Source organism: Phyllobates terribilis, unplaced genomic scaffold (genome assembly GCF_046119375.1).
Source record: "Phyllobates terribilis strain yellow unplaced genomic scaffold, ASM4611937v1 Scaffold_9__5_contigs__length_417890890, whole genome shotgun sequence".
NCBI classification, from domain to species: domain Eukaryota; kingdom Metazoa; phylum Chordata; class Amphibia; order Anura; family Dendrobatidae; genus Phyllobates; species Phyllobates terribilis.
This window is the reverse complement of record NW_027362769.1, coordinates 394,748,208-394,764,456: the sequence shown is the minus strand read 5'-3', so window position 1 is coordinate 394,764,456 and position 16,249 is coordinate 394,748,208. Positions and strand designations below refer to the sequence as shown.

The 16,249-nt window shown below is 56.0% G+C and overlaps 1 protein-coding gene across 1 annotated transcript in view; it reads left to right on the top strand.

Annotated features, from left to right (window-relative positions):
* Positions 1-16,249, top strand: part of DOC2A (double C2 domain alpha) — a 92,206-nt gene that overhangs the window by 38,895 nt on the left and 37,062 nt on the right. Inside the window, exon 7 of the mRNA XM_073648799.1 lies at positions 555-614. Coding sequence (XP_073504900.1) covers positions 555-614 — 60 coding nt within the window. The remainder of the gene's footprint in view (positions 1-554; positions 615-16,249) is intronic.

Sequence of the window (16,249 nt, the reverse complement as noted above, 5' to 3'; positions counted from 1 at the left end):
CTGCTAGGAAACATCACTACTGAGAGAGACCTCACTGCTAGGAGACATCACTTCTGAGAGAGACGTCACTGCTAGGAGACATCACTACTGAGAGACGTCACTGCTAGGAAACATCACTACTGAGAGAGACCTCACTGCTAGGAGACATCACTACTGAGAGAGACGTCACTGCTAGGAGACATCACTACTGAGAGAACTCATTGCTAGGAGACATCACTACTGAGAGAGACCTCACTACTGAGAGAGACGGCACTGCCAGGAGAAATCACTACTGAGAGAGACGGCACTACTACAAGACATCACTAGTAGATGAGACATCACTAGTAGAGGAGACATCACTAAGATGAGACATCACTAGTAGAGGAGACATCACTACGATGAGACATCAGTATTAGAGGAGACATCACTACGATGAGACATCACTAGTAGAGGAGACATCAGTAGTAGAGGAGACAGTCGGCGCAGTGTGGACGGCCCCTGCTATACTCAGGAGCAGTGACATCTACGCTATGTGACATTATAGTGTGTGAGATCTCGTCCTCCCTCTCTTGTAGTTGGCCTCCCCTTCATCAATGTCGGCCGCTCTCCGGGGAATTTCTTGTTACCTGAAAGAGGTGAGACCTTTAATCAGTGACTGATGCTCCATAACCTTCTGTATTCATTGGCGATCCTCTATTATAGACAGCGCCCCCTCCTCTGTGTACTCAGTGCTGCCCCTGGTGGGGATGTCCTCCTGTATTATAGACAGCGCCCCCTCCTCTGTGTACTCAGTGCTGCCCCTGGTGGGGATGTCCTCCTGTATTATAGACAGCGCCCCCTCCTCTGTGTACTCAGTGCTGCCCCTGGTGGGGATGTACTCCTCTATTATAGACATCGCCCCCTCCTCTGTGTACTCAGTGCTGCCCCTGGTGGGGATGTCCTCCTCTATTATAGACAGCGACCGCTCCTCTGTGTACTCAGTGCTGCCCCTGGTGGGGATGTCCTCCAGTATTATAGACAGCGCCCCCTCCTCTGTGTATTCAGTGCTGCCCCTGGTGGGGAAGTTCTCCTGTATTATAGACAGCGCCCCCTCCTCTGTGTACTCAATGCTGCACCTGGTGGGGATGTCCTCCTGCATTATAGACAGCGCCCCCTCCTCTGTGTACTCAGTGCTGCCCCTGGTGGAGATGTCCTCCTCTATCATAGACAGCGCCCCCTCCTCTGTGTACTCAGTGCTGCCCCTGGTGGGGATGTCCTCCTGTATTATAGACAGCGCCCCCTCCTCTGTGTACTCAGTGCTGCCCCTGGTGGGGATGTACTCCTCTATTATAGACAGCGCCCCCTCCTCTGTGTACTCAGTGCTGCCCCTGGTGGGGATGTCCTCCAGTATTATAGACAGCGCCCCCTCCTCTGTGTACTCAGTGCTGCCCCTGGTGAGGAAGTTCTCCTGTATTATAGACAGCGCCCCCTCCTCTGTGTACTCAGTGCTGCCCCTGGTGGGGATGTCCTCCTCTATTATAGACAGCGCCCCCTCCTCTGTGTACTCAGTGCTGCCCCTGGTGGGGATGTCCTCCAGTATTATAGACAGCGCCCCCTCCTCTGTGTACTCAGTGCTGCCCCTGGTGAGGAAGTTCTCCTGTATTATAGCAGCGCCCCCTCCTCTGTGTACTCAGTGCTGCACCTGGTGGGGATGTTCTCCTCTATTATAGACAGCGCCCCCACCTCTGTGTACTCAGTGCTGCCCCTGGTGGGGATGTCCTCCTCTATTATAGACAGCGCCCCCTCATCTGTGTACTCAGTGCTGCCCCTGGTGCGGATGTCCTCCAGTATTATAGAAAGCGCCCCCACCTCTGTGTACTCAGTGCTGCCCCTGATGGGGATGTTCTCCTCTAGTATAGACATCGCCCCCTCCTCTGTGTACTCAGTGCTGCCCCTGGTGGGGATGTTCTCCTGCATTATAGATGGCGCCCCCTCCTCTGTGTACTTAGTGCTGCCCTGGTGGGGATGTCCTCCAGTATTATAGGCAGCGCCCTCTCCTCTTTGTACTCAGTGCTGCCCCTGGTGGGGATGTCATCCTGTATTATAGGCAGCACCCCCTCCTCTGTGTACTCAGTGCTGCCCCTGGTGGGGATGTCCTCCTGTATTATAGACAGCACCCCTTCCTCTGTGTACTCAGTGCTGCTCCTGATGGGGATGTTCTCCTGTATTATAGACGGCGCCCCCTCCTCTGTGTACTCAGTGCTGCCCCTGATGGGGATGTCCTCCTGTATTATAGACAGCACCCCTTCCTCTGTGTATTCAGTGCTGCCGATGGTGGGGATGTCCTCCTGTATTATAGACAGCGCCCCCTCCTCTGTTTACTCAGTGCTGCCCCTGGTGGGGATGTTCTCCTGTATTATAGACAGCACCCCCTCCTCTGTGTACTCAGTGCTGCCCCTGGTGCGGATGTCCTCCAGTATAATAGACTTCGCCCCCTCCTCTGTGTACTCAGTGCTGCCCCTGGTGGGGATGTTCTCCTGTATTATAGACAGCGCCCCCTCCTCTATGTACTCAGTGCTGCCCCTGGTGGTGATGTCCTCCAGTATTATAGACAGCGCCCCCTCCTCTGTGTAGTCAGTGCTGCCCCTGGTGGGGATGTTCTCCTCTAGTATAGACATCGCCCCCTCCTCTGTGTACTCAGTGCTGCCCCTGGTGGGGATGTCCTCCTGTATTATAGACAGCATCCCCTCCTCTGTGTACTCAGTGCTGCGCCTGGTGGGGATGTCCTCCAGTATTATAGACAGAGCCCCATCCTCTGTGTACTCAGTGCTGCGCCTGGTGGAGATGTCCTCCCGTATTATAGACAGCGCCCCCTCCGGATGTCCTCCAGTATTATAGACAGTGCCCCCTCCTCTGTGTACTCAGTGCTGCCCCTGGTGGTGATGTCCTCCTGTATTATAGATGGCGCCTCCTCCTCTGTGTTCTCAGTGCTGCCCCTAGTGGGGATGTCCTCCTCTATTATAGACAGCGCCCCCTCCTCTGTGTACTCAGTGCTGTGCCTGGTGCGGATGTCCTCCTTTATCATAGACAGCGCCCCCTCCTCTGTGTACTCAGTGCTGCCTCTGGTGGGGATGTCCTCCAGTATTATACACAGCGCCCCCTCCTCTGTGTACTCAGTGCTGCCCCTGGTGCGGATGTCCTCCAGTATTATACACAGCACCGCCTCCTCTGTATACTCACTGCTGCACCTGGTGTGGATGTCCTCCAGTATTATAGACAGCGCCCCCTCCTCTGTGTACTCAGTGCTGCCCCTGTTGGGGATGTCCTCCTGTATTATAGACAGCGCCCCCTCCTCTGTGTACTCAGTGCTGCCCCGGGTGGGGATGTTCTCCTGTATTATAGACAGCACCCCCTCCTCTGTGTACTCAGTGCTGCCCCTGGTGCGGATGTCCTCCAGTATTATAGACTTCGCCCCCTCCTCTGTGTACTCAGTGCTGCGCCTGGTGGGAATATCCTCCAGTATTATAGACAGCGCCCCCTCCTCTGTATACTCACTGCTGCACCTGGTGGGGATGTCCTCCTGTATTATAGACAGCGCCCCCTCCTCTGTGTACTCAGTGCTGCCCAGGGTGGGGATGTTCTCCTGTATTATAGACAGCACCCCCTCCTCTGTGTACTCAGTACAGCCCCTGGTGCGGATGTCCTCCAGTATTATAGACAGCACCCCCTCCTCTGTGTACTCAGTGCTGCCCCTGGTGGGGATGTCCTCCAGTATTATAGACAGCGCCCCCTCCTCTGTGTAGTCAGTGCTTCCCCTGGTGGGGATGTTCTCCTCTAGTATAGACATTGCCCCCTCCTCTGTGTACTCAGTGCTGCCCCTGGTGGGGATGTCCTCCTGTATTATAGACAGCGCCCCCTCCTCTTTGTTCTCAGTGCTGCCCCTGGTGGGGATGTCCTCCTCTATTATAGACAGCGCCCCCTCCTCTGTGTACTCAGTGCTGCGCCTGGTGCGGATGTCCTCCTTTATTATAGACAGCGCCCCCTCCTCTGTGTACTCAGTGCTGCCCCTGGTGCGGATGTCCTCCTTTATTATAGACAGCGCCCCCTCCTCTGTGTACTCAGTGCTGCCCCTGGTGGGGATGTTCTCCTGCATTATAGACGGCGCCCCCTCCTCTGTGTACTCAGTGCTGCCCCTGGTGGGGATGTCCTCCTGTATTATACACAGCACCCCCTCCTCTGTGTACTCAGTGCTGCCCCTGGTGCGGATGTCCTCCAGTATTAAAGACAGCACCCCCTCCTCTGTATACTCACTGCTGCACCTGGTGGGGATGTCCTCCTGTATTATAGACAGCACCCCCTCCTCTGTGTACTCAGTGCTGCCCATGGTGGGGATGTTCTCCTATATTATAGACAGCACCCCCTCCTCTGTGTACTCAGTGCTGCCCCTGGTGCGGATGTCCTCCAATATTATAGACTTTGCCCCCTCCTCTGTGTACTCAGTGCTGCCCCTGGTGGGGATGTCCTCCTGTATCATAGACAGCGCCCCCTCCTCTGTGTACTCACTGCTCCCCCTGGTGGGGATGTCCTCCTGTATCATAGACAGCACCCCCTCCTCTGTGTACTCAGTGCTGCCCCTGGTGGGGAAGTTCTCCTGTATTAGAGATAGCGCCCCCTCCTCTGTGTACTCAGTGCTGCGACTGGTGGGGATGTCCTCCAGTATTATAGACAGCGCCCCCTCCTCTGTGTACTCAGTGCTGCGCCTGGTGGGGATGTCCTCCCATATTATAGACAGCGCCCCCTCCTCTGTGTACTCAGTGCTGCCCCTGGTGGGGATGTCCTCCTGTATTATAGACAGCGCCCCCTCCTCTGTGTACTCAGTGCTGCCCCTGGTGGGGATGTTCTCCTGTATTATAGACAGCACCCCCTTCTCTGTGTACTCAGTGCTGCCCCTGGTGGGGATGTTCTCCTGTATTATAGACTTCGCCCCCTCCTCTGTGTACTCAGTGCTGCCCCTGGTGGGGATGTCCTCCTGCATTATAGACAGCACCCCCTCCTCTGTATACTCACTGCTGCACCTGGTGGGGATGTCCTCCTGTATTATAGACAGCGCCCCCTCCTCTGTGTACTCAGTGCTGCCCCTGGTGGGGATGTTCTCTTGTATTATAGACAGCACCCCCTCCTCTGTGTACTCAGTGCTGCGCCTGGTGGGGATGTTCTCTTGTATTATAGACAGCGCCCCCTCCTCTATGTACTCAGTGCTGCCCCTGGTGGGGATGTTCTCCTGTATTATAGACAGCGCCCCCTCCTCTATATACTCAGTGCTGCCCCTGCTGGGGATGTTCTCTTGTATTATACACTGCAACCCCTCCTCTGTGTACTCAGTGCTGCCCCTGGTGGGGATGTCCTCCAGTTTTAAAGACAGCGCCCCCTCCTCTGTGTACTCAGTGCTGCCCCTGGTGGGGATGATTTTCTGTATTAAAGACAGAGCCCCCTCCTCTGAGTACTCAGTGCTGCCCCTGTTGGGGAAGTTCTCCAGTTTTATAGACAGCACCCCCTCCTCTGTATACTCAGTGCTGCCCCTGGTGGGGATGTTCTCCTGTATTATAGACAGCACCCCCTCCTCTATGTACTCAGTGCTGCCCCGGGTGGGGATGTTCTCCTGTATTATAGACAGCGACCCCTCCTCTATGTACTCAGTGCTGCCCCTGGTGGGGAAGTTCTCCTGTTTTATAGACCGCACCCCCTCCTCTGTATACTCAGTGCTGCCCCTGGTGGGGATGTCCTCCTGTATTATAGACAGCGCCCCCTCTTCTGTGTACTCAGTGCTGCCCCTGGTGGGGATGTTCTCTTGTATTATAGACAGCGCCCCCTCTTCTCTGTACTCAGTGCTGCCCCTAGTGGGGATGTCCTCCTGCATTATAGACAGCGCCCCCTCCTCTGTGTACTCAGTGCTACCCCTGGTGGGGATGTTCTCCTGTATTAAAGACAACACCCCCTCCTCTGTGTACTCAGTGCTGCCTCTGGTGGGGATGATTTCCTGTATTAAAGACAGAGCCCCCTCCTCTGTGTACTCAGTGCTGCCCCTGGTGGGGAAGTTCTCCTGTATTATAGACAGCGTCCCCTCCTCTGTGTGCTCAGTGCTGCGCCTGGTGGGGATGTCCTCCCGAATTATAGACAGCGCCCCCTCCGGATGTCCTCCAGTATTATAGACAGCGCCCCCTCCTCTGTGTACTCAGTGCTGCCCCTGGTGGGGATGTCCTCCTGTGTTATAGACAGCACCCCCTCCTCTGTGTACTCAGTGCTGCCCCTGGTGAGAATGTTCTCCTGTATTATAGACAGCGCCCCCTCCTCTGTGTACTCAGTGCTGCCAATGGTGGGAATGTTCTCCGGTATTATAGACAGCGCCCCCTCCTCTGTGTACTCAGTGCTGCCCCTGGTGGGGATGTCGTCCCATATTATAGACAGCACCCCCTCCTCTGTTTACTCAGTGCTGCCCCTGGTGAGAATGTTCTCCTGTATTATAGACAGCGCCCCCTCCTCTGTGTACTCAGTGCTGCCAATGGTGGGAATGTTCTCCTGTATTATAGACAGCGCCCCCTCCTCTGTGTACTCAGTGCTGCCCCTGGTGGGGATGTCCTCCTGTATTATAGACAGCACCCCCTCCTCTGTGTACTCACTGCTGCACCTGGTGGGGATGTCCTCCTGTATTATAGACAGCGCCCCCTCCTCTGTGTACTCAGTGCTGCCCCTGGTGGGGATGTCCTCCAGTATTATAGACTTCGCCCCCTCCTCTGTGTACTCAGTGCTCCGCCTGGTGGGGATGTCCTCCAGTATTATAGACAGCGCCCTCTCCTCTGTGTACTCAGTGCTGCGCCTGGTGGGGATGTCCTCCTGTATTATAGACAGCGCCCCTTCCTCTGTGCACTCAGTGCTGCCCCGGGTGGAGATGTTCTCCTGTATTATAGACAGCACCCCCTCCTCTGTGTACTCAGTGCTGCCCCTGGTGGGGATGTCCTCCAGTATTATAGACAGCGCCCCCTCCTCTGTGTAGTCAGTGCTGCCCCTGGTGGGGATGTTCTCCTCTTGTATAGATATCGCCCCCTCCTCTGTATACTCAGTACTGCCCCTGGTGGGGATGTTCTCCTGTATTATAGACGGCGCCCCCTCCTCTGTGTGCTCAGTGCTGCCCCTGGTGGGGATGTCCTCCTGCATTATAGACAGCTCCCCCTCCTCTGTGTACTCAGTGCTGCCCCTGGTGCGGATGTCCTCCAGTATTATAGACAGCACCCCCTCCTCTGTATACTCACTGCTGCACCTGGTGGGAATATCCTCCTGTATTATAGACAGCGCCCCCTCCTCTGTGTACTCAGTGCTGCCCCGGGTTGGGATGTTCTCCTGTATTATAGACAGCACCCCCTCCTCTGTGTACTCAGTGCTGCCCCTGGTGCGGATGTCCTCCAGTATTATAGACTTCGCCCCCTCCTCTGTGTACTCAGTGCTGCACCTGGTGGGGATGTCTTCCTGTATTATAGACAGCGCCCCCTCCTCTGTGTACTCAGTGCTGCCCCTGGTGGGGATGTTCTCCTGCATTATAGATGGCGCCCCCTCCTCTGTGTACTCAGTGCTGCCCTGGTGGGGATGTCCTCCAGTATTATAGGCAGCGCCCCCTCCTCTTTGTACTCAGTGCTGCCCCTGGTGTGGATGTCATCCTGTATTATAGACAGCGCCCCCTCCTCTGTGTACTCAGTGCTGCCAATGGTGGGAATGTTCTCCGGTATTATAGACAGCGCCCCCTCCTCTGTGTACTCAGTGCTGCCCCTGGTGGGGATGTCGTCCCATATTATAGACAGCACCCCCTCCTCTGTTTACTCAGTGCTGCCCCTGGTGAGAATGTTCTCCTGTATTATAGACAGCGCCCCCTCCTCTGTGTACTCAGTGTTGCCAATGGTGGGAATGTTCTCCTGTATTATAGACAGCGCCCCCTCCTCTGTGTACTCAGTGCTGCCCCTGGTGGGGATGTCCTCCTGTATTATAGACAGCACCCCCTCCTCTGTGTACTCACTGCTGCACCTGGTGGGGATGTCCTCCTGTATTATAGACAGCGCCCCCTCCTCTGTGTACTCAGTGCTGCCCCTGGTGGGGATGTACTCCTCTATTATAGACATTGCCCCCTCCTCTGTGTACTCAGTGCTGCCCCTGGTGGGGATGTCCTCCTCTATTATAGACAGCGACCCCTCCTCTGTGTACTCAGTGCTGCCCCTGGTGGGGATGTCCTCCTGTATTATAGACAGCGCCCCCTCCTCTGTGTACTCAGTGCTGCCCCTGGTGGGGATGTCCTCCTGTATTATAGACAGCGCCCCCTCCTCTGTGTACTCAGTGCTGCCCCTGGTGGGGATGTACTCCTCTATTATAGACATCGCCCCCTCCTCTGTGTACTCAGTGCTGCCCCTGGTGGGGATGTCCTCCTCTATTATAGACAGCGACCCCTCCTCTGTGTACTCAGTGCTGCCCCTGGTGGGGATGTCCTCCAGTATTATAGACAGCGCCCCCTCCTCTGTGTATTCAGTGCTGCCCCTGGTGGGGAAGTTCTCCTGTATTATAGACAGCGCCCCCTCCTCTGTGTACTCAATGCTGCACCTGGTGGGGATGTCCTCCTGCATTATAGACAGCGACCCCTCCTCTGTGTACTCAGTGCTGCCCCTGGTGGGGATGTCCTCCTCTATCATAGACAGCGCCCCCTCCTCTGTGTACTCAGTGCTGCCCCTGGTGGGGATGTCCTCCTGTATTATAGACAGCGCCCCCTCCTCTGTGTACTCAGTGCTGCCCCTGGTGGGGATGTACTCCTCTATTATAGACAGCGCCCCCTCCTCTGTGTACTCAGTGCTGCCCCTGGTGGGGATGTCCTCCAGTATTATAGACAGCGCCCCCTCCTCTGTGTACTCAGTGCTGCCCCTGGTGAGGAAGTTCTCCTGTATTATAGACAGCGCCCCCTCCTCTGTGTACTCAGTGCTGCCCCTGGTGGGGATGTCCTCCTCTATTATAGACAGCGCCCCCTCCTCTGTGTACTCAGTGCTGCCCCTGGTGGGGATGTCCTCCAGTATTATAGACAGCGCCCCCTCCTCTGTGTACTCAGTGCTGCCCCTGGTGAGGAAGTTCTCCTGTATTATAGACAGCGCCCCCTCCTCTGTGTACTCAGTGCTGCACCTGGTGGGGATGTTCTCCTCTATTATAGACAGCGCCCCCACCTCTGTGTACTCAGTGCTGCCCCTGGTGGGGATGTCCTCCTCTATTATAGACAGCGCCCCCTCCTCTGTGTACTCAGTGCTGCCCCTGGTGCGGATGTCCTCCAGTATTATAGAAAGCGCCCCCACCTCTGTGTACTCAGTGCTGCCCCTGGTGGGGATGTTCTCCTCTAGTATAGACATCGCCCCCTCCTCTGTGTACTCAGTGCTGCCCCTGGTGGGGATGTTCTCCTGCATTATAGATGGCGCCCCCTCCTCTGTGTACTCAGTGCTGCCCTGGTGGGGATGTCCTCCAGTATTATAGGCAGCGCCCTCTCCTCTTTGTACTCAGTGCTGCCCCTGGTGGGGATGTCATCCTGTATTATAGGCAGCACCCCCTCCATTGTGTACTCAGTGCTGCCCCTGGTGGGGATGTCCTCCTGTATTATAGACAGCACCCCTTCCTCTGTGTACTCAGTGCTGCTCCTGATGGGGATATTCTCCTGTATTATAGACGGCGCCCCCTCCTCTGTGTACTCAGTGCTGCCCCTGATGGGGATGTCCTCCTGTATTATAGACAGCACCCCTTCCTCTGTGTATTCAGTGCTGCCGATGGTGGGGATGTCCTCCTGTATTATAGACAGCGCCCCCTCCTCTGTTTACTCAGTGCTGCCCCTGGTGGGGATGTTCTCCTGTATTATAGACAGCACCCCCTCCTCTGTGTACTCAGTGCTGCCCCTGGTGCGGATGTCCTCCAGTATAATAGACTTCGCCCCCTCCTCTGTGTACTCAGTGCTGCCCCTGGTGGGGATGTTCTCCTGTATTATAGACAGCGCCCCCTCCTCTATGTACTCAGTGCTGCCCCTGGTGGTGATGTCCTCCAGTATTATAGACAGCGCCCCCTCCTCTGTGTAGTCAGTGCTGCCCCTGGTGGGGATGTTCTCCTCTAGTATAGACATCGCCCCCTCCTCTGTGTACTCAGTGCTGCCCCTGGTGGGGATGTCCTCCTGTATTATAGACAGCATCCCCTCCTCTGTGTACTCAGTGCTGCGCCTGGTGGGGATGTCCTCCAGTATTATAGACAGAGCCCCATCCTCTGTGTACTCAGTGCTGCGCCTGGTGGAGATGTCCTCCCGTATTATAGACAGCGCCCCCTCCGGATGTCCTCCAGTATTATAGACAGTGCCCCCTCCTCTGTGTACTCAGTGCTGCCCCTGGTGGGGATGTCCTCCTGTATTATAGATGGCGCCTCCTCCTCTGTGTTCTCAGTGCTGCCCCTGGTGGGGATGTCCTCCTCTATTATAGACAGCGCCCCCTCCTCTGTGTACTCAGTGCTGTGCCTGGTGCGGATGTCCTCCTTTATCATAGACAGCGCCCCCTCCTCTGTGTACTCAGTGCTGCCTCTGGTGGGGATGTCCTCCAGTATTATACACAGCGCCCCCTCCTCTGTGTACTCAGTGCTGCCCCTGGTGCGGATGTCCTCCAGTATTATACACAGCACCGCCTCCTCTGTATACTCACTGCTGCACCTGGTGGGGATGTCCTCCAGTATTATAGACAGCGCCCCCTCCTCTGTGTACTCAGTGCTGCCCCTGTTGGGGATGTCCTCCTGTATTATAGACAGCGCCCCCTCCTCTGTGTACTCAGTGCTGCCCCGGGTGGGGATGTTCTCCTGTATTATAGACAGCACCCCCTCCTCTGTGTACTCAGTGCTGCCCCTGGTGCGGATGTCCTCCAGTATTATAGACTTCGCCCCCTCCTCTGTGTACTCAGTGCTGCGCCTGGTGGGAATATCCTCCAGTATTATAGACAGCGCCCCCTCCTCTGTATACTCACTGCTGCACCTGGTGGGGATGTCCTCCTGTATTATAGACAGCGCCCCCTCCTCTGTGTACTCAGTGCTGCCCAGGGTGGGGATGTTCTCCTGTATTATAGACAGCACCCCCTCCTTTGTGTACTCAGTACAGCCCCTGGTGCGGATGTCCTCCAGTATTATAGACAGCACCCCCTCCTCTGTGTACTCAGTGCTGCCCCTGGTGGGGATGTCCTCCAGTATTATAGACAGCGCCCCCTCCTCTGTGTAGTCAGTGCTTCCCCTGGTGGGGATGTTCTCCTCTAGTATAGACATTGCCCCCTCCTCTGTGTACTCAGTGCTGCCCCTGGTGGGATGTTCTCCTGCATTATAGACGGTGCCCCCTCCTCTGTGTACTCAGTGCTGCCCCTGGTGGGGATGTCCTCCTGTATTATAGACAGCGCCCCCTCCTCTTTGTTCTCAGTGCTGCCCCTGGTGGGGATGTCCTCCTCTATTATAGACAGCGCCCCCTCCTCTGTGTACTCAGTGCTGCGCCTGGTGCGGATGTCCTCCTTTATTATAGACAGCGCCCCCTCCTCTGTGTACTCAGTGCTGCCCCTGGTGCGGATGTCCTCCTTTATTATAGACAGCGCCCCCTCCTCTGTGTACTCAGTGCTGCCCCTGGTGGGGATGTTCTCCTGCATTATAGACGGCGCCCCCTCCTCTGTGTACTCAGTGCTGCCCCTGGTGGGGATGTCCTCCTGTATTATACACAGCACCCCCTCCTCTGTGTACTCAGTGCTGCCCCTGGTGCGGATGTCCTCCAGTATTAAAGACAACACCCCCTCCTCTGTATACTCACTGCTGCACCTGGTGGGGATGTCCTCCTGTATTATAGACAGCACCCCCTCCTCTGTGTACTCAGTGCTGCCCATGGTGGGGATGTTCTCCTATATTATAGACAGCACCCCCTCCTCTGTGTACTCAGTGCTGCCCCTGGTGCGGATGTCCTCCAATATTATAGACTTTGCCCCCTCCTCTGTGTACTCAGTGCTGCCCCTGGTGGGGATGTCCTCCTGTATCATAGACAGCGCCCCCTCCTCTGTGTACTCACTGCTCCCCCTGGTGGGGATGTCCTCCTGTATCATAGACAGCACCCCCTCCTCTGTGTACTCAGTGCTGCCCCTGGTGGGGAAGTTCTCCTGTATTAGAGATAGCGCCCCCTCCTCTGTGTACTCAGTGCTGCGACTGGTGGGGATGTCCTCCAGTATTATAGACAGCGCCCCCTCCTCTGTGTACTCAGTGCTGCGCCTGGTGGGGATGTCCTCCCATATTATAGACAGCGCCCCCTCCTCTGTGTACTCAGTGCTGCCCCTGGTGGGGATGTCCTCCTGTATTATAGACAGCGCCCCCTCCTCTGTGTACTCAGTGCTGCCCCTGGTGGGGATGTTCTCCTGTATTATAGACAGCACCCCCTTCTCTGTGTACTCAGTGCTGCCCCTGGTGGGGATGTTCTCCTGTATTATAGACTTCGCCCCCTCCTCTGTGTACTCAGTGCTGCCCCTGGTGGGGATGTCCTCCTGCATTATAGACAGCACCCCCTCCTCTGTATACTCACTGCTGCACCTGGTGGGGATGTCCTCCTGTATTATAGACAGCGCCCCCTCCTCTGTGTACTCAGTGCTGCCCCTGGTGGGGATGTTCTCTTGTATTATAGACAGCACCCCCTCCTCTGTGTACTCAGTGCTGCGCCTGGTGGGGATGTTCTCTTGTATTATAGACAGCGCCTCCTCCTCTATGTACTCAGTGCTGCCCCTGGTGGGGATGTTCTCCTGTATTATAGACAGCGCCCCCTCCTCTATATACTCAGTGCTGCCCCTGCTGGGGATGTTCTCTTGTATTATACACTGCAACCCCTCCTCTGTGTACTCAGTGCTGCCCCTGGTGGGGATGTCCTCCAGTTTTAAAGACAGCGCCCCCTCCTCTGTGTACTCAGTGCTGCCCCTGGTGGGGATGATTTTCTGTATTAAAGACAGAGCCCCCTCCTCTGAGTACTCAGTGCTGCCCCTGTTGGGGAAGTTCTCCAGTTTTATAGACAGCACCCCCTCCTCTGTATACTCAGTGCTGCCCCTGGTGGGGATGTTCTCCTGTATTATAGACAGCACCCCCTCCTCTATGTACTCAGTGCTGCCCCGGGTGGGGATGTTCTCCTGTATTATAGACAGCGACCCCTCCTCTATGTACTCAGTGCTGCCCCTGGTGGGGAAGTTCTCCTGTTTTATAGACAGCACCCCCTCCTCTGTATACTCAGTGCTGCCCCTGGTGGGGATGTCCTCCTGTATTATAGACAGCGCCCCCTCTTCTGTGTACTCAGTGCTGCCCCTGGTGGGGATGTTCTCTTGTATTATAGACAGCGCCCCCTCTTCTCTGTACTCAGTGCTGCCCCTAGTGGGGATGTCCTCCTGCATTATAGACAGCGCCCCCTCCTCTGTGTACTCAGTGCTACCCCTGGTGGGGATGTTCTCCTGTATTAAAGACAACACCCCCTCCTCTGTGTACTCAGTGCTGCCCCTGGTGGGGATGACTTCCTGTATTAAAGACAGAGCCCCCTCCTCTGTGTACTCAGTGCTGCCCCTGGTGGGGAAGTTCTCCTGTATTATAGACAGCGTCCCCTCCTCTGTGTGCTCAGTGCTGCGCCTGGTGGGGATGTCCTCCCGAATTATAGACAGCGCCCCCTCCGGATGTCCTCCAGTATTATAGACAGCGCCCCCTCCTCTGTGTACTCAGTGCTGCCCCTGGTGGGGATGTCCTCCTGTGTTATAGACAGCACCCCCTCCTCTGTGTACTCAGTGCTGCCCCTGGTGAGAATGTTCTCCTGTATTATAGACAGCGCCCCCTCCTCTGTGTACTCAGTGCTGCCAATGGTGGGAATGTTCTCCGGTATTATAGACAGCGCCCCCTCCTCTGTGTACTCAGTGCTGCCCCTGGTGGGGATGTCGTCCCATATTATAGACAGCACCCCCTCCTCTGTTTACTCAGTGCTGCCCCTGGTGAGAATGTTCTCCTGTATTATAGACAGCGCCCCCTCCTCTGTGTACTCAGTGCTGCCAATGGTGGGAATGTTCTCCTGTATTATAGACAGCGCCCCCTCCTCTGTGTACTCAGTGCTGCCCCTGGTGGGGATGTCCTCCTGTATTATAGACAGCACCCCCTCCTCTGTGTACTCACTGCTGCACCTGGTGGGGATGTCCTCCTGTATTATACACAGCGCCCCCTCCTCTGTGTACTCAGTGCTGCCCCTGGTGGGGATGTCCTCCAGTATTATAGACTTCGCCCCCTCCTCTGTGTACTCAGTGCTCCGCCTGGTGGGGATGTCCTCCAGTATTATAGACAGCGCCCTCTCCTCTGTGTACTCAGTGCTGCGCCTGGTGGGGATGTCCTCCTGTATTATAGACAGCGCCCCTTCCTCTGTGCACTCAGTGCTGCCCCGGGTGGGGATGTTCTCCTGTATTATAGACAGCACCCCCTCCTCTGTGTACTCAGTGCTGCCCCTGGTGGGGATGTCCTCCAGTATTATAGACAGCGCCCCCTCCTCTGTGTAGTCAGTGCTGCCCCTGGTGGGGATGTTCTCCTCTTGTATAGATATCGCCCCCTCCTCTGTATACTCAGTACTGCCCCTGGTGGGGATGTTCTCCTGTATTATAGACGGCGTCCCCTCCTCTGTGTGCTCAGTGCTGCCCCTGGTGGGGATGTCCTCCTGCATTATAGACAGCTCCCCCTCCTCTGTGTACTCAGTGCTGCCCCTGGTGCGAATGTCCTCCAGTATTATAGACAGCACCCCCTCCTCTGTATACTCACTGCTGCACCTGGTGGGAATATCCTCCTGTATTATAGACAGCGCCCCCTCCTCTGTGTACTCAGTGCTGCCCCGGGTGGGGATGTTCTCCTGTATTATAGACAGCACCCCCTCCTCTGTGTACTCAGTGCTGCCCCTGGTGCGGATGTCCTCCAGTATTATAGACTTCGCCCCCTCCTCTGTGTACTCAGTGCTGCACCTGGTGGGGATGTCTTCCTGTATTATAGACAGCGCCCCCTCCTCTGTGTACTCAGTGCTGCCCCGGGTGGGGTTGTTCTCCTGTATTATAGACAGCACCCCCTCCTCTGTGTACTCAGTGCTGCCCCTGGTGCGGATGTCCTCCAGTATTATAGAAAGCGCCCCCACCTCTGTGTAGTCAGTGCTGCCCCTGGTGGGGATGTTCTCCTCTAGTATAGACATCGCCCCCTCCTCTGTGTACTCAGTGCTGCCCCTGGTGGGGATGTTCTCCTGCATTATAGATGGCGCCCCCTCCTCTGTGTACTCAGTGCTGCCCTGGTGGGGATGTCCTCCAGTATTATAGACAGCGCCCCCTCCTCTTTGTACTCAGTGCTGCCCCTGGTGGGGATGTCATCCTGTATTATAAGCAGCACCCCCTCCTCTGTGTACTCAGTGCTGCCCCTGGTGGGGATGTCCTCCTGTATTATAGACAGCACCCCTTCCTCTGTGTACTCAGTGCTGCTCCTGGTGGGGATGTTCTCCTGTATTATAGACAGCGCCCCCTCCTCTGTGTACTCAGTGCTGCCAATGGTGGGAATGTTCTCCGGTATTATAGACAGCGCCCCCTCCTCTGTGTACTCAGTGCTGCCCCTGGTGGGGATGTCGTCCCATATTATAGACAGCACCCCCTCCTCTGTTTACTCAGTGCTGCCCCTGGTGAGAATGTTCTCCTGTATTATAGACAGCGCCCCCTCCTCTGTGTACTCAGTGTTGCCAATGGTGGGAATGTTCTCCTGTATTATAGACAGCGCCCCCTCCTCTGTGTACTCAGTGCTGCCCCTGGTGGGGATGTCCTCCTGTATTATAGACAGCACCCCCTCCTCTGTGTACTCACTGCTGCACCTGGTGGGGATGTCCTCCTGTATTATAGACAGCGCCCCCTCCTCTGTGTACTCAGTGCTGCCCCTGGTGGGGATGTCCTCCAGTATTATAGACTTCGCCCCCTCCTCTGTGTACTCAGTGCTGCGCCTGGTGGGGATGTCCTCCAGTATTATAGACAGCGCCCTCTCCTCTGTGTACTCAGTGCTGCGCCTGGTGGGGATGTCCTCCTGTATTATAGACAGCGCCCCTTCCTCTGTGCACTCAGTGCTGCCCCGGGTGGGGATGTTCTCCTGTATTATAGACAGCACCCCCTCCTCTGTGTACTCAGTGCTGCCCCTGGTGGGGATGTCCTCCAGTATTATA